This window comes from Aquarana catesbeiana, linkage group LG02 (assembly GCF_042186555.1).
Source record: "Aquarana catesbeiana isolate 2022-GZ linkage group LG02, ASM4218655v1, whole genome shotgun sequence".
In the NCBI taxonomy this organism is placed as follows: Eukaryota; Metazoa; Chordata; class Amphibia; order Anura; family Ranidae; genus Aquarana; species Aquarana catesbeiana.
In genome coordinates, this window is record NC_133325.1 from 772,000,963 (window position 1) to 772,019,040 (window position 18,078).

Here is an 18,078-nt window from a genome sequence, read left to right on the forward strand (position 1 = left end):
TTCTGGAAATCTGCCACTAAGGACTTTGCCATAATGGACTCTATCCTTTGCAGGTATGCTGGGGCAGCTACAAAGCCTGAGTTTGGGATTAGGGATGTTAGGAAGAGACTGTGCACTTTATTCTATATGCTGCGAATTTCCAGTAACATTTTTGGAACTTTGTCCTTGCCTGGTCTGAAGCTATTCAAGGCATGCAAGTCACCGGCAGGCACCCATAGTCTACAGCTCGGATCAGTTACACACATTGGGGTATGAAAGCAGCAGTACAAGAGTTAAAACAGTTGAAGACACGAGTGGTTGTCAATGGTAACGAAGGTTGTCATAAGTGTGTACAGGTGACAGCTGGGATACCCTTTTGCAGGAGGAGTTGTTGTCGGCACTCTCTCTGTAAGCAGTCCGTCTCCCATGGCAATGGGAGCAGATCAGCCCAGCAGAGGTCCTCAGTCTGTGCACAGGTACAGAAGAGGAAGAGTTAACTGAGTGTGCGCACAGGGTCTGCTCAGGCGCATGGAAGCACCTCATTCCATTACTGGGAGTTAGATAGCAGTGATACGATGCACAGGTAGAGAGGGCTTTGGCTCAGCGTGTCCCTCCTAAATGCATCAGTGACTGTTTTTGTACATTAACATTGAGGGAGTCAACTAGAGTTAAAGTGTTACTAAACCCACAACAGCAAAATCAGTCTGTATATGCAGTAAAGCATGCTTGTTATACTCACTGTGGAACCTAAGGGGTTAATCCTGTACATTGTGTAAAAAGGCTGATCCTGTCTTCTCTGATCCTCTCCTTTTTTCCACACTCTATCTCTTGATAAGGCAGAGCCTTTGGAGTCACTCTGCACATGCTCAGTTTGGTGTTTATTGCTAGAGAGTTGCTTTTTTTTTGGGAGGGTGCATGTGATCAGCACAGTGCCAGTCAGCACTGTCCAGACAGAAGGTCAGGGGTCCTACACCCTCATAGGACAGTCAGAAGAGAATGAAAACTCTTCCCACAAACTTTAACCAGACACTGATAGAAGTCACAAGACTGCTATATACTGCTGATGAGAAAAGGTATTTAGCAGTTTATATTTACTAACATGATTGCATTTCCATATTCTGTGTACTGTTGGAGACCAGATATAGTGAATGCAAGCCCCTGGGTTTAGTAACACTTTCAGTCGTTTGAGAAACAAAAGACTAAAAGAGTGGACTTTAAAGGCACACAGGTAGACCGTCTAAAAATAATTAGATTGGTTTATTAGGTACAAAATTGATTAAGTGAAAAATAATTTTTTGTTACATATAAATGCATATAAAAGTCCATATACTAGTATTTTATGCCCCACACATAAGCTCTGACACCACTTAATACAATAGAGAAATACAGTGATACATCCAAAGAAGCGGAAATTGAAATTCCCGTGGTATTATTCAAATAAGAATGTAAGTAGAGAGGACTGTGGGTCAGGATGTGGATCCGGGCACAAATATTATTTTATTCGCTCGACATGTTACGCTTCTTCAGGGGCATAGAAAGTTAATGTAGTCATCAAACGCATAGGGAATAATAAAATATATTGCTGGTAAGCAAAAATATCTGGATATATCCGAGGACAGGAAAACATAAACACAGCCCTATAAAAACACAGGTACTGGTAGAGTAGGCCAGTGTTCATGTGATAAAGGGGTCTGTTTGGGTATCATAGAAAAAACAGACTGGAGGATCAGAGAGACTAACACCTCTGGGGTTTTGGAGCCAGGCTGTGTGATGTAGGTTAATCTCCTGGTAGCCAGTACAGCGTTTGCAAACAGACCCCTTTATCACATAAGCGCTGGCCTACACTGCCAGTACCTGTGTTTTTATAGGGCTGTGTTAATGTTTTCCTGTCCTCGGATATATCCAGATAATTTTGCTTCCCAGCAATATATTTCTTTATTCCCTATTCGTTTGATGACTACATTAACTTTTTATGCTCCTGAAGAAGCATACCTCTACGCGCAACATGTCGAGCAAATAAAAGAAAATTTGTGTCCGGATCCACATCATAACCCACAGTCCTCTCTACTTACATCCTTATTTGAATAATACTATGGGAATTTCAATTTCTTCTTCTTTGGATGTATCACTGTATTTCTCTATTGTATTAAGTGGTGTCAGAGCTTATGTGTGGGGTATAAAATACTAGTATATGAACTCTAATATGCATTTATATGTAACAAAAAATTATTTTTCACTTAATCAATTTTGTACCTAATAAACTAATCTAATTATTTTTAGACGGTCTACCTGTGTGCCTTTAAAGTCCACTCTTTTAGTCTTTTGTTTCTCATATGTCCATTATTGGGACATTGGCACGCTGATACTTGTATACACCCATTGTCACCCTGTGAAAGTACACTAAAAAAAAATCGGAATCTTTTGCAATTTTCAGTCGTTTGTTCAAGTAAAGGTACCCCATGTGTAAGGCAGTGACCCTGTTCAACATGCCTAGCGTAGCCCAGAAGATCCCACCCTGGGATAGGCCTCCTATGTGACCCACACTTGGTGCCCAATGAGTAGTGTCACCCAAATAGCACCTAGCTCTTACAAGTGTAGCACAGATTTGTAACTAGTCTGGCTGTTTGATCTCAGGTTCCATTCCCTGATAGGCACTCAGCAGCCAGGCACGTGGTATTTCCCAATCACTCAAGCCAGAGAACTGACTGTGCATGTCTGTTTTTTTGTGTTTTTTTATTTTTGGGTAGGAACTTAGATAGGGTGAGGATGAGCCTAGGGAAACTCCAATGAACTTCAAACTGGTAGTAGAGGACACTAATGCTGAACTAATACTTCAGGGTGAAGGCACCCCCTTTGAAGTGTAGATAAAGTGATACTAAACAGGAACTCCTCAACAGGAAAACAGAGGTTACCAGGGGTCTCCCAGCCAAACAGTAGCCCATAAAAGATTTTTGCAGCTGCAGGTTGATTTCCCAGGGATGCCACAGCCCTCAGGCTGGGTCTTACTCCCCCAGTAACAAGACAGATCAGCTCTGGGTTCCAGTCTATTTATACCCCTCCCAGCCCCCCCCCCGCTGGCCACGCACCATACTGACCAGATATTGGCTGGAGGAGCATTAATATGCAGGATGGGATCTGTGTTCTTTTACCTACCCACTATGCCCCAGCTCCCTGGGATACAGGGGGAAGTAAACAAGCCCACACCAGCAGAGCCCCAGAGCTGACTTAACCAAACAGTTGTTGCTCTCCCTGACTACGGGGAGGCTTAAAAATAAATGTAACCACTATTAGTCAAAGGTGACACTACATACACCCCCTCCCCTCTCAAATAGGGCCCTGTCCTCATGGGCCGTCTAACAAAAAGCTCTTGAGCCCAAGAACGAAGTATACTGTAGCAAAACAATAAAAAAGGAGGGATTTGGGGTAAATAACAAAATAACAAAATCTTGTTTACGGCATACCGCATAATAACTTTTAAATAAGACAATTTAGAAAAATAAATAGCACATTTACAATGAAGGAGAGACTGGTGCCTGGCCTGATAAAATAGTTCCTCTGGGGAAAGGACTAATGTGAATGATTTAACATGGTCTATAAAGCTATAAGGAATTGGTTGGTGCTATATTAATAAGGGGAATAAGTGACAGTTTGCTTTTAGTGTTTTTTGTTTTCGTGAGGGATGTTGGGTGACTTAAGATTCGAGAATAAAAGTTTCTCCTGTATTACCACCAGTATTGCATATACTCATCATGACTAATGATAATGAAAAAAAGTAGCCAACTTACAGCATTCATTGTTTGATTTACAGTTTATTAATTATTTTAGAATAAAAGTGAAATTAAAAAGGTAAAATAAATTAATTAGTCCACCCAAAAAAAAATCCTAAAAAGGTAAACCAGCTGTCTCTTCCATCTCGCAGGTCTGCACGCTTGCTGTGCACATTATTAAGTGGCCCCCATTCTGCGGGAGGATCTGGAACATGCAAAGGAGGATGAGGCCACAGAAAACTATAAGGTAGACAGGAACAGAGTTGGGAATGATGGAAGGGTGATTTTGATGTTGTTATATCTAAGGCATACCGTAAATGGTTGACTTGGTTGGCTTGATCCATCAGATTGAATTGGTTGACTTGATCCTTCAGCTTGAATTGGTTGACTTGGTCCATCATATTGAATTGGTTGACTTGATCCATCAGATTGAATTGGTTGACTTTGTCCATCAGGCTCAACCTACACTATTTTGGGTAGCATGGCTCTATAAATACCTGCACCATGAGAATTTAAAAAAGAGCAGTCATTTTTTACAATTTCAGAAGTAGATCCTCCTAATTCCATCACATGCAGCCAGGTTTTTCTCCTTTGCTTCTGACAGCTCACTAGTAGAATTGTAGATGGTGTTGACTTTTTGGGTAAAACTGGCATATGGCTCCACATCTTCTACAATCTAACAGAAAAAAAAACAACCAGTTAGCAATATTTATGGAACTTATTTGCCAACATTTCTGCTTAAAAAATCTGTTGTCAGGTTCCACCCTTTATCCAGGAAACATATTTTTACCATTATTATTATTTATAATATATTATTTTATGCAGGAAAAACACTCTATTGTGAGTTTCTATGCATTCTATACTTTAAGGTGAAAAACCTTCTGTGCTGCAGCTTTCCCCAGCCCCCCCCCCCCCTACATTTTTCTTACCTGAGCCTGATCCGATCCAGCGATGTGCATGAGAGCAGTGGCTCCCTCCTCACTGGGCAGATTGAGAACCATAGGCTCCCACTGCTGTCAACCAAATGCTGTGACACGGGAGCGGGTTCCATTGTCTGTGTCAAAGGATGCAGCAGTGGGGCTCGGGTGCCCCCATGGAAAGTGGCTTTTCGTGGGGGCCCCACCAAAGAGGGGCCTGCAGTGCCAGCGGGTAAACCCAGAAGAAGATGATCTGGGCTGCTCTGTGCAAAAGCATTGCATGAAGCAGGTAAGCATAGACATGTTTATTGTTTTAATTTAAAAAAAATGATGGTTTATTATCACTTTAAGGCTCCTGTATGACAGTGTAAATAAACCAAAAAACCTCCAGTCAATTCCTCCTTCGTGTCTCCACACTTCCCCTCCCAGACACTGCAGCCCACAGTAGGAGGTTTCAACAACAGAGGCAGTGCTGTTGATCCAGAAAGCAGTGGGCAGGACTAGGTGTGGCCAGGGGATGATTGACAAGCTTCAGCACACTGGGTAGCTCATCCCTCTGTTACTCTGTAGCGGATATAATGTTCTTAGTCAATGAGCTGCAGGTTCATAAAATCCATTTATTGCTTTTTTTTGCCAAGTGGCCGCTGTCCTTACCCTGGATGCGGGCGGTGAGAGCAGCGGTCGGAGCTGATGTGGCCATCTTCCAGTGCGGTTGCCCCTGTCCTTAAGCGTAGCGGGCTCTGGGAAAGCTGCCCCGGTGTCCTCTCCTGGAGCAGCTTCCGCGGTGCATCTCCTCTCTGCTCCTACCGACGCTAGGCGTCCAATAGGATCATCTGATGTTTCGGCCAATCAGGAAACGGATTTCATACCTGCTTCCCGATTTGCTGGGAGGAGGATCAGTGTTGCAACAGCGAATATCCATTCGCTGTTGAGACACACATGGGTGGGATTGGAGCACATCCTCTGCGACCCCGAGCCCACCCTATTTTGAAGCCTATTAGAGCCGCTGGCTCTAATCAGGTGCTTAAAAAAAAAAAAAAACCTGGCCACTGTAAATCATGCGCCCTGTGCCCTGAAATGGGCCAGATGCATGAACAGGGGGCGGCCGCGGTGGCCATGGTTAGATTCATACTATGTATGAATCTATCCACTGCATAGGGGGGGTAGCGTGGAGAGAGGGGCGGAGAGGGGGTGGCTTCCAGGTGCCCCTAATGAATAGGCCGCCGCTGTAAGTGACCAATGTATGGTCAAGTGTTTTCGTCCAGGACACAAACTAACCAATGGATGAAGGTATGTGATTACCATGATATTTAACCAATGAATGGCAATCAAACACTTGTACATAAGAAGAGTGCTACCATATTTGAGCACAACTAAAAAGCATAGTAATATAACAAACATAAAATATGTATTTGCAGGTCCCGGGAACATTTTATCATTTCTTACCACAGCGGGGTTTTCCTGCAATTCAGAAGTGTCTTCTTTTTTATTTGCAAATAAATTCCTACAGAAACAAAACAAAGAAACAAAATGTAATGTTAGTTTTGGTGGACCTCTCTGTTCATACATAAAAGTGAATTACAGAACACTCTGCTGACCAGTTCAATCCACTCAGGGCTGGATTAACATAGGGGCTATTGGAGCTGCGGCTCCAGGCCCCTTACCTTAAGATAGGCCCATTTGCCAAAAAAAATCAAAATGCCTGTCAGAAGCTACATACAGAGCGGCCAGATTAAATACAATGGCACACTCTGTTTGCAGCAGACTGAGATGCTGAGCTCACAGTGCCTCTCCTCACTTCTTGTCAGAGGCACTGAACTCAATGGACAGCTTGGAGCCTGCAGAGTTTGACAGGCATCACCGCCTGTCAAACTTGCCTATTGATTTCAATGGGGCCACTCTGCAACTGAAAGCTGAACTCACTCATCGAGCAGCATAGTCCAACAATGTAAAATTACCATTCAGCAATGTAAAAAAAAAAAAACAAGGAGGCAGCAGTAACACTTCATGACCGCCTGTCAGCTGCTGCTATACCACTCGTTGAAAAGCAATCCACCACAGATCACTTTTTGGAGGGCAGTAAGCATTACAGCAAATGTGAAAGAAACTTGAAACACATTATCCATTTCACACATACCACCAACCCTGCATTGATATGTAAATAGAGGCGGCATTCTTATGTATATCATGCCCCCCTGAGGTCATATCTACCATCTCTTCTGCTGAATGATGCCCACTGGGGAGGTAAAAAAGTATATGTTTGAAAGGCCTGCCTACAACTATAGTCATTAAGCCTAACATCAGCCTGTTCTGCAAAGGTAAGCAAATTAGAGGTGGAACCCTTCTTCAAAAGAACATGGTGCCAGAGCACCCTGAATTTTGGTGCATGTGAATACGCAAATCTCAGCAGATGCGTAAGGATGTCATTAACAATTAATGGCACTGCTGTGTATCTGCTAAAGGGCACCACATTTCTGTGTTGTCAGGAAAGCAATTTTGCATGCGTTCCCGACACACAAATGTCTCAGTTACATTGGTGGTCAGTGTAAATCTTCTCATTACATTGGGGCTTGGTGTACAATGCTTTCATTCACACTAGTGGCCAGTGTGAAGGTCCCCCTTACATTGGTGGTCAGTGTAAATCCCTCTTTACATTGGTGGTTACTTTGATTGCTCCTATTACATTAGTGGTCAGTGTAAATCCCCATCACATTAGTGGTTAGTGTAGAAACTCCTCTTTATATTGGTAATCGGTAAAAAAAATCCAAACTTCCATTTGTGGTCAGTTTCAATTCCTCCCTTACATTGGTAGTCCATGTAGAAGCCCCCTTTAAATTTATGGTGAGTGTAAATCCCCTCTTACATTGGTGGCCAGTGTAGAAATCCCCCTGTATTGGTTGTTGATGTTAAATTCCCTATTAAATTGGTTGTCAGAGTAAATTCTTCATTACATTGGTGATCTGTGTACATTTTTCTTCACAATGGTAGTAAGTGCAGAATTGCCCTTACACTGGTGGTCAGTGTAAATCCGCTCTAACATTGGTGGTCATTGGGCATCATTGTATATACCTCCTTACACTAGTGGTTGGTGTAAATGCTCCTAATACATTGGTGTCAGTGTAGAAATCCCTCTTGATATTGGTGGGTGCCATAAAATCACCCGTTACATGGCGGTCAGTGCAAATTCCCCCTCACATTGGTGGTCAGTGTAAATCCTCCCTCACATTGGTGGTCACTGAATATTCCCCATTACATTGGTGGTCAGTGCAGTATACCCCACTACAGTATATATGTACTTGCCAAAGATTTCCAGCTTTGCTCTACATGATTCAGAATTTGCCACAGTGTACTGCCTACTAACTAATCCCATCCCCCCACCACTGCCACTGATTCCATCAACCCCCAGCATTGCCACTGATCCCAGTTGTCCTAGGATCCCTAGGAGTTTTCTGTCAATTGATGGGTCCCCTCACCTTCCCAATCCATTGTGTGCAGACAGTGAGAAGATAATGTGATATATCCTTTGGCAACCAATCAGTAAGCAGTAATGATGTGCACTAACCTCATGCAACCAATCATTGAGTGGTAAGGATATGCAGTAACCTCTAGCAACCAATCAGTGAGCAGTATTGATGTACAGTAATCTCTAGCAACCAATCAACAAGCAGAAGTCATGTGCTGTACCCTCTAGCAAATAATCAATGAGCCATAATGTGTGCTGTAGCCTCTAGCAGCCAGTCAGTGAGCGCTACTGATACACTGTAACCTTAGGCAACCAATCACAATCGCTGCCTGATCTGATTCAGTCAACTGATTTTGAATCTAGCTGCTATTTATTGTATGTCTCAGAGCAGGTGGAGAGAAAAATTACATGGAGAGGGGGGCCAAAAAAATGTTTGCCCAGGGTCCAACCAATAGGAAAGACGGCCCTGCATGGCCATCCACCTAAACTGACAGGCCGGGCAAGAAGAGCGTTAATCAGAGAAGCAGCCAAGAGACCCATGGTAACTCTGAAAGAGCTGCAGAGATCCACAGCTCAAGTGGGAGAATATGTCCACAGGACAACTATTATGCTGCGTACAAACGACCAGTTTTGCCGTCGGAATAAACTCCGAAGGTTTCACCATCGGAACTCCGACGGAATTCCGCTCAAGCGGTCTTGCATACACACAATCACACCAAAGTCCGACCGTCCAGAACGAGGTGACGTACAACACATACGACGGGACTAGAAAAAGGAAGATCAATAGAGCATGCGTCGTTTTTGGTTCATTGGAACAGCATACGGACGGGTGGTTTTCCCGATAGGAATTGGTTCCGTTGGAAATATTTAGAACATGTTCCATTTCTATGTCTGTCAGAATTTTCGAAAAAACAAAGTCTGATGAGGCCTACACACGATCGGAATAGACGATGAAAAGCTTCCGTCTGACTTTTTCTGTCGGACATTGCGCTCGTGTGTGCTCGGCTTAAGTCATGCATTTCACAAATCTGGCCTTTATGGAAGAGTGGCAAGAAGAAAACCATTGTTGAAAGCAAGCCATAAGAAGTCCTGTTTGCAGTTTGGGAGAAGCCATGTGGGGGACACAGCAAACATGTGGAAGAAGGTGCTCTGGTTAGATGAGACTAAAATTGAACTAAAAGCAAAACGCTATGTGTGGCAGAAAACTAACACTGCACATCACCCTGAACCCACCATCCAGCATCATGTTGTGCTTTTCTTCATCAGGGACAGGGAAGCTGGTCAGAGTTGATGGGAAGAAGGATGGAGCCAAATACAGGGCAATCTTAGAAGAAAACCTGTTAGAATCTGCAAAAGACTTGAGCCTGGGACGGAGGTTCACCTTCCAGCAGGACAACGACCCTAAACATACAGCCAAAGGCTCAATCCTTTTACTTGGGAAAGGGATTAACTCTGAGGTGACCAGGAGGATGGGAGGAGGGGGTCTAGGACCGATATCCATGCACATAACAGTATGTGGCTTCGACTGAAAAACCTGTGATGCCCTGCAACCTGTATGTTGAGGTGGTAACTAGGGACTCAACTGTGCATGATGACCACATAGACATATCTAGGCCCCGCCTAGACTAAGTTTCCCCTATCTAACACACTCTCCCTGTCTTGTCACTCTCACCACCTCCAATACACTAACTAACTATGTGGCTCCTGCACCTTAATGACTGCTGTGAGACTCTACTTTAAGTTGGGTCAAAGCCTGAGTAGGGCAATATGGGCCACTATCAACATTTTATGACTCCAAATTCTCGAATTGGAATCAAATTCAAAGTCTGGAAATTCCCTAAGATTTTAAAGAGTAACTCCACTTTTGATGAGGAAAAAAAAACATTCCCCTCTGGGTGATCTATGTACATTGCAAGGATTTTAACAAGCTTTGTTGGAGATTCACACCTTTTGTTATTCTAAAGAAATCACTATGTGTTTGTCTGTGTCCAACTGTCCATGTGCGTGAGTCTAATGGGAATGGTTTCATAATTATCAACTAGCTGCTGCACCTGTAAGCCTCTAATGAGGAAAATTGCAGGGTCAGCATCCCTTTAGACGTGATTTCCTATTGGGAGTATTACATCAAAATGACATTTTTGTTGCAGGGGATGCCTGAATTCTAACTTGTATCTTCTGGGAAAATCAGTGAGCCAGTCACACAAGCAAGAAATTGCATTCGGTGTACACAACTCCTCCAGATAGCCATATTGCATTGCATTTTACAGAAAATTATGGAGTTGCAGATGGAAAAGGAAAGGTAATTTTTAATAACATTCAATCACAATATGACTTGTGCCACAATCGTATACGCTATATTATTTTTTATGTTATTTGCTAATTTTTTCCCACAAAAGTAGAATTACCCTTTAAGTTTGACCCAAGTCCGAATCTAATCCTTAGCCAGCGGGCTATAATAATATAGAGAAAAACTCCACGCTCAGGATAGCAACAATATTATAACAATATTATGACAGGTTGCAGCCTCCCCTAATCAGTCCCTGAAATGGAACTGAAGAAAGTAATGATGTGCAGGTGTGGGGTTGGTGGCGCTACCTACTGGCTAACATATAAGGATAAATATAGTGGCAATGTGCATGCCAGAGGTGAATGCATGTACGGGAGGGTTAGTTACCCTGATAATTGTACAATACACAAATAAAAATAAATATTAAGTGAATCCCAATAAACCTCATGTATATATGTGTGCATGAAAATAACATTGAGAAATAAGCCTCATGGGGTCCATGTACCACCAAAAAACCTAATGTCCAAAAAATAGAAAATGTATATACATTATGTGCAAAAGTATATATGTATAAAACCCAAAACCAGCAAAGTCCAGTGACACATATGTGTAGTCATAAACCGTAATAAAAAATCAGCATAAAAATGAAAAATATAAAATATATAAAAGAAATATATAAAATATTAGTGAAGCTCCAAATTGGCCAGCAAAAATCAAAAAAAGTCCAAAGTGCTCAAAGTGACTCTTGTGTTCAGAGAATCAAGTGACTTCTGTGTTTCCCCTGATGGGTCCCTACTCACCAGCTCCCTGCACCCCTGCAGGGGTAATGGGCATGTATAGATAGCCTGGGATGGTTCCTGGTATCTCTCCTCATGGTCTGCATGTGGTATCTGTGGTCTGTAGGGCCTCACCAGCTCACTCCACCCAGTAAGGCTCGGTTCACACAGGGACGACTTGTCAGGTGACCTAGTTGCCTGACAAGTCGCCTCCCGTTCTGTGCTATGGAACCGTTCTAAGGGGAGCGACGCAAGTCGCTCCGACTTAGAAAAAGGTTCCTGTACGACTTTGGGGGCGACTTGGATAGACTTCTATACAGAAGTCGTTTTGCAAGTCGCCCGGGCAGTCGTGTGCAGGTCTGCAAGTCGTGCCGCCTCTGGTGTGAACCGAGGCTAAGGATATCCAAGGGAGTCTCCCTGGTCACTTCTCCCAAAGTTGATTAGTCAGCTAGTTAGATCCTGTGTCAATTCCATACTGCCAAATGGAAGGAGAGATACCAGGAACCATCCCAGGCTATCTATACATGCCCATTACCCCTGCAGGGGTGCAGGGAGCTGGTGAGTAGGGACCCATCAGGGGGAGCACAGAAGTCACTTGATTCTCTGAACACAAGAGTCACTTGAGCACTTTGGACTTTTTTGATTTTTGCTGGCCAATTTGGAGCTTCACTAATATTTTATATATTTCTTTTATATATTTTATATTTTTTATGCTTATTTTTTATTACGGTTTATAACTACACATATGTGTCACTGGACTTTGCTCGTTTTGGGTTTTATACATATATATTTTTGCACATAATGTATATACATTTTCTATTTTTTGGACATTAGGTTTTTTGGTGGTACATGGACCCCATGAGGCTTATTTCTCAAAGTTATTTTCAAGCACACATACAGTATATATGTGAGGTTTATTGGGATTCACTTAATATTTATTTTTATTTGTGTATTGTACAATTTTTTCTATTTTTCCTTTCTTGCACACATTGGTATGGATGCATGGAGCCTGCATTATCAGGGTAACTAACCCTCCCGTAAATGCATTCACCACTGGCATGCACATTGATATTATATTTATCCTTATATGTTAGCCAGTAGGTAGCGCCACCAACCTCACAGTGGGCTATAATAACCTTTGAAAACCCACATTTGTGTGTGTGAAAAACTAAAACCAAGTTGCAAAAGGTATCTCAGAAGATACCAGAGGAAATGACCTACAAATTATTGTGAGGTGAAGAAGTGAAGCGATATTCTCTAGTTGGAAATGTCTACTACTTTAAAATATACAACCAATATTTTAGTTCTCTTCTTAATAAAGTTCTTAATAAAGAAAGCCTTAAATTGCAATTTACAAGCTAAAACACATTTAAACATAACACCCACAGTATGAAAACAAACCCAGGAAATTCTTTAATGACAAGGCAGAACGTTTTATAAAACAGTTTTTTGGCCAAGGAACATTAAGTCATTTGAAGCAGAATCAGCTTCTATGTAGCACTAGCTAATATCATATCACCAGCTTAGGCAATATTCTACAGTGGTTCACATATGTGACCCTCGCCTCTTCCTATGGTGTATTATGAATTTTTGGTAAGAATTCTCTTCTTTTGTTCCAGTACAGTAACAATATTTCCCTTTGCATCCTCAGGAAAAAGAGGAACCCCTGCAGTAATATATTTTTCAAATGTGTATACCTGAGACAGGATCTTTGCCAAAGGAGGAGAATGGTGACAATGACCACAATAATGACTGCTACTGGTAGTGACACCCACCACATTTTCTTTGTTCCTGGGAAAATAAATTGGTGTGTTTGTTAATATCAGACATGAGTTATTTGTCAGAGGAAATAAGGATTAGAGCAGGCTAGAAGACATAACCTTACACACGAATCCTAACATTTGGCCCTAAGGCATACCTCCCAAACTTTTTGAGATGAGAATGAGGAACACCTATCAGCAAAAGTATACAGGCATAGGACACACCCTTTTGTACAAAAAAACAAGATTGGTTAAACTCACAAGTGCTTTTTTACTACTACTATTCCTTTATATTGGCTTTTGGAATTTACAAATGCAGTAATTTAGAAATCAGATGAAAGGTTTAGTGCTGGAAAACACTTTTTGATAGATAAAAATTGCATTTTATATACAACTATATAGATCAGAGCAAAATGAGGGACAAATGAGGAAGAATGAGGGACAGAGGGACATTGCTCCAAATCAGGGTAGGTCCCTCCAAATCAGGGACAGTTGGGAGCTATGCCCTAAGGCACTGACAAATTACAAATTGGTTTATATAATTTTTAAATATTCCTCTCTCACTGTCCACTACAACAATTTCAGCCCCCGCTGTCCCCCACAACAACAATAGCTTCCGCTGTTCACTACTACAACTTGCCTATTCGGCAGGAGCCAAATGTCATGCATGATAGCCAGTGGCAGCCCGTAATGCAGGGCGCACGGGTGCCGCCCCCCCTATCCATGAGTCTGACCTCCTAATTTACATGCAGGGCGCAGGACGCATGGATTCCAATTGGGGTTTTTTTTTTTTTAAGCACAAGATTAGAGCCTAAGACTCTAATAGGCTTCAGAAAAGGGTGGCTTGGGGCGCAGAGCATTACATCCTGAGCCCACCCAGTTGTGTGACAATAGCAAATTAACATTCACTATTGTCTTCCTTATTCGTTTCCTGCTTCCCGATTGGCCGAAAAGAGAAGCGTTCCAATTGGCCTAGGAGGAGGAGGGAGGCGACGCATGGTGGAAGCTGCCGTGATGCTGAGGAGGAGACGCAGGGGAAGCTGCCACCTGGAGAGAAGAGCTGCCCGTGCTATAGACGGGGTAAGTGCCAGGTAACAGTCCCACCGGGGGGCACCTGGCCAACCAGACGGGTGGCTGTGCGTGCACTGCTTGACGCCACCCCCCTCCAAATTTTTACTTAACCACCAGTTAAGCGTTATTACTACCATTATTATACAGTACATGACAGCTTCCCACTGTCAATGGTGCATAGGGAAGCCGGAGGGTACAGGGACTACCGAGACCTTAACAATCAGTGACTTCCCTGGCCCCATTCACTTACATGACCCAAAATCCTTGGCCGTGTAAGCAAAGGGGCAGGGTGGTAGTGACATTACTAACCAAGTACGGACATTTTTGGTGAATGATGTCACACATCCCCACCCCCTTATATAAACCTAATAACAGCTCTGAAGATCTGTCATGTGCAGTGTGAGTGGACTGAGTGGCATATTGAATGTTTTTTTCTTTTAACAATTGGCAGGCGACGTTCTTTGTGATTGAAGCTAAATTTTTTTCTAATCAACATAGGCCCCACCCCCATGTGGCCTGGTATAGTTAAGTCCTTACCTGATATACCAGTCTGCGTAGGTCTCATATGAATTGGGGGGGGGGGGGTATTTTTTCCCCTCCTTAACAGCCTTTTATAAACAAGTGGCTGGTAGATTGTGATTTTAAATACACACCTGCCTGCTATAGCAGCTGGGAGTGTGTTTAAATTTGTTCAGCAGGCAATGGGCTATCGAGTAGAATTGATCATTCTTTAGCTGCCACTGTCCACTACAACAATTTCAGCCTCCACTATCCACAAAAACAATTTCAGCTTACTATGCACTACAACCACCGCTCCTACTGTGAAGGAATGTGATGTAGATAATAATAATAGTAATCTGAAAATGTCTATTTTCTTATGTGCATACATATTTTTCTCCTTACTCATTATATAAGTATACAGATTTGCTCTGTTCCTATATTTTCTCAAAATGGCGTGTACCCCCTACCTCCCACACACAGAAGAACGCGGAACTGGAGATAAGAACAAAGAGAGCCAAACCTCGTTATGAAAATTATCCACCTTCTTTTCTATCTTAACCAATGAGATGTACCTATTAGACTAACATAGCAATGACGTATTTGTGTGTATAAAACATTAACACCGCCTTGAATAAATCAGAAGTGTAACAGTAACGAAACTGAGCGTGTCTCAGTGTGTTTACTTTTATATGCATGCATATCAACACTTTTCAAATTAGAGACAGCAGCAGATAACCTTGAGCTCGATTGTAGCTCTTAATCAGAACCATAAAAGTTGGTGCCGAAACCCGGGACCTCAGGCTACGGTCGAAGTTATACCGCGACAAGCATTCGGGCGTTAATTGAAAGATAACAGAGGGGGTCTTGCGCAGCCCTAACAGTACCGGTGAGTTGATTTATATTCTTACCACTGTACGACTCTCTTATCTTTCGGTTGACGGCTGGATTCTGTCGGTATGCTGAGACTGTCTTAGAGGCAGGTATTTCCTCGCCTGAGGTTGTTTTAACGAACCTGCCAATGGGTTTCTGCTGACTGTATTCTTTGTTCACTGTCTGCCATTCTTTGGGCTACGAAACTCAGCAGTCTAAGGGTGCTACATGTGTGAATGGGTAGTCTCATCTCCAGATGAGCTTTTGGCCTCTGGCATGAGATTGTTTCCCGTGTAGCAAACGTTGTAGACTTGTTACTCTAGGTTCGACGAACCTTTGAGAGGAATTTCAGCTGCTGGCTTTGCAGCCTGAAGTGCTACATGTGTGAATGGGTAGTCTCATATCCAGATGAGCTTTTGGCCTCTGGCATGAGATTGTTTCCCTTGTGGCAAACGTCTATAAACGTGTTTATTTTGCAGGGTGGACTGCCCTTGTGGTTATTTTAGCCTGCTGAAATTTTGCAGTTCGAAGAGTGACAGGTGTAATGTCCTGTCCTGAGTGTATTTGTGGTTTATTGTTTGCAATACATGAGAGGGGGTGGGGACTGGTGAAAGTCAGAGAAGGAGGCTACCCGAAGGATCTGTTGGGTCGCGGGCCGTAGCTCCTCACTACCCCTGATGTGTTTGTTCTTGTTCTGAGATTAACCGTACATTAGTCTTATGAGCTCCCACCGAAGGAATTTGCTGATAAGAACGCTGAGAAAAATATTAACCCCTTGGTTGTACGAGAGAAAAAAGAAAGTGATTTTTCTCTTTTAAAAAAAGGAAAAGAAAGTGATATTGCAAAGAAGATGTTGAAATAGTTAACAAAGTTGAAAGAAATGGCAAAAGTTATGTTGCTGAAGAGACAGGGAGAAAAATCCTGTGTGATAAAGAAAATTGGATAAAGGAAGTTAAGAAAGATGGCGATTGTATTATGTATGTATAGCTGATGATATGTTGGAACTTTAAACAAAGGAGGGGAGGGACAGCACTGCCCTCCGTCTAACAACCACTCCTTTCTCACCACCCAAGCACAACCCACTGTGACAACTCAGCCCGGCGGCCATCTTAGTGCACCCATGCCTTCACTTTCTACCCAGTCCAGTGCACTTCCTGCCGGCGGCCATCTTGGTACACCCAGTAAGCTTAAACAGCCTGTACCCAGCCCTCCCTGTTTTAGACCAAGATGGTTCATACCACACACCTGTCTTCCCCAATACGGGAGCATCACATTCCCAGGCTGGATATGTTAATGATGAAGAAGCATCTGAATGGGAAGCCCGACAGCAGGCAGCAAGGCCACCCACTGATTTAACCCCCAATCCGGCTCCAGACTCTCAGTTCCGAGAGGATCTCAAACACATGCTGGCAACCGTAAAGAACAGTGCCTCTTGTCAGCCCCTGCCCCAACAACAGTCTCGGTTACCAGAAGGGGCACCAGTGATGTATGTCGCTTTTACTCTATCACAAGCAGCGGCCTTAGTGACAAGTCTGCCTGACCCAGAGAAGCAGCCAATTCCCTTCTACCACAGGATAGTGCAGATACAAGAAACTTACTCAGCTGCCTGGAGAGACTTGATCAGACTATGCCAAATCAAAGCAGGATATGTCTTTTGGCCAGTCATGCAGATGGCCTTCAATGATGCCTGCCTGACAAGTGCCACTTCCTACACCTCAGGCGTGGAGTTCTGTGCACAACTCCACGACTGGGCAAAGGAGAAGTTGACGGATCAGAAGACCACAATCCAAGATATTACCCAAGATAAAGGGTAGTGTGTGAAGAAGTATCATGCTAGACTCATAAAGACACACACACACATGTTATCAACTGCTTTTGTTTCAGGGCTCAGAGAGGATATCAGAAAAAGCCTGATGGTGGCCCGCCCTGAATACCATTCAATGAAAATGTCTGATTTATTGTTGGTGGCCAGAGGTATAGAAAATCAAAAAGGTAAAAAACCAACGCCCCTCATGGTAACCCATGACGAAGATCCCGCCTACACTCGTCCACCACCACTGCCCAATACCAGGGTAAGGATCACCTGTTACAACTGTGGGAAACGGGGTCACTTCAAAAAAGAATGCAGAGCCCCAAGATGTCCCAGATTGACAGGGGTGCAGCCAAAAGTGTGTTGAGGGCGGTGAACCTGCCTAATAATTCTTTCCTTTCCACTTCCTGATTTGCTTGCCAGATTTGTGGTGTCCTCTACATGTCCCTTGAATCTACTAGGAGCTGATGTGTTGTCCAGACTACAGGCCTCAATCAGGACACGCCTGAAGGGGGGATGAAGTTACATACTCCCCTATCTTTAGAAGACTAATCTGCTTTGTGTTCTCTGTCTCTCCTGATGACACTTAATGAAGAAAAAAAACTTCAAGTTCAATACTGCAGGAAGTACTTGACAGAATCCCTGCGTGCCTATGGTCCACAGGACCGGGAGACAACGGTAACTTAAAGGTGCCACCAGTTTCAGTCAAGCTAAAAGAGGGCGCTTCATTGCCCCGGAAACCACAATAACCCCAAGAAGAGAATCCTAAAAAGAGAACCAGGTACCTACTGTGGATGCCTTTGACTGCAAAATACCTCACAGAGGTGGACCTTACAAACGTTTTCCCTCCTGCTGGTACCTTTTTGCATTCATCCAC

At 43.2% G+C, this 18,078-nt stretch overlaps 1 protein-coding gene across 2 annotated transcripts in view; it reads right to left on the minus strand.

Moving 5' to 3' along the window:
* Positions 1-4,064: 4,064 nt before the first annotated feature.
* The window catches only part of LOC141129350 (cell surface glycoprotein CD200 receptor 1-like), a 65,411-nt gene continuing 51,397 nt past the window's right edge, over positions 4,065-18,078 (minus strand). For both annotated transcript variants that reach the window (XM_073617324.1, XM_073617325.1), the window contains exons 4-6: positions 12,887-12,980; positions 6,110-6,167; positions 4,065-4,422 (exon numbers count right to left, since the gene is read on the minus strand). In XM_073617324.1, coding sequence (XP_073473425.1) covers positions 4,288-4,422; positions 6,110-6,167; positions 12,887-12,980 — 287 coding nt within the window. In that variant the 3' untranslated portion in view covers positions 4,065-4,287. The remainder of the gene's footprint in view (positions 4,423-6,109; positions 6,168-12,886; positions 12,981-18,078) is intronic.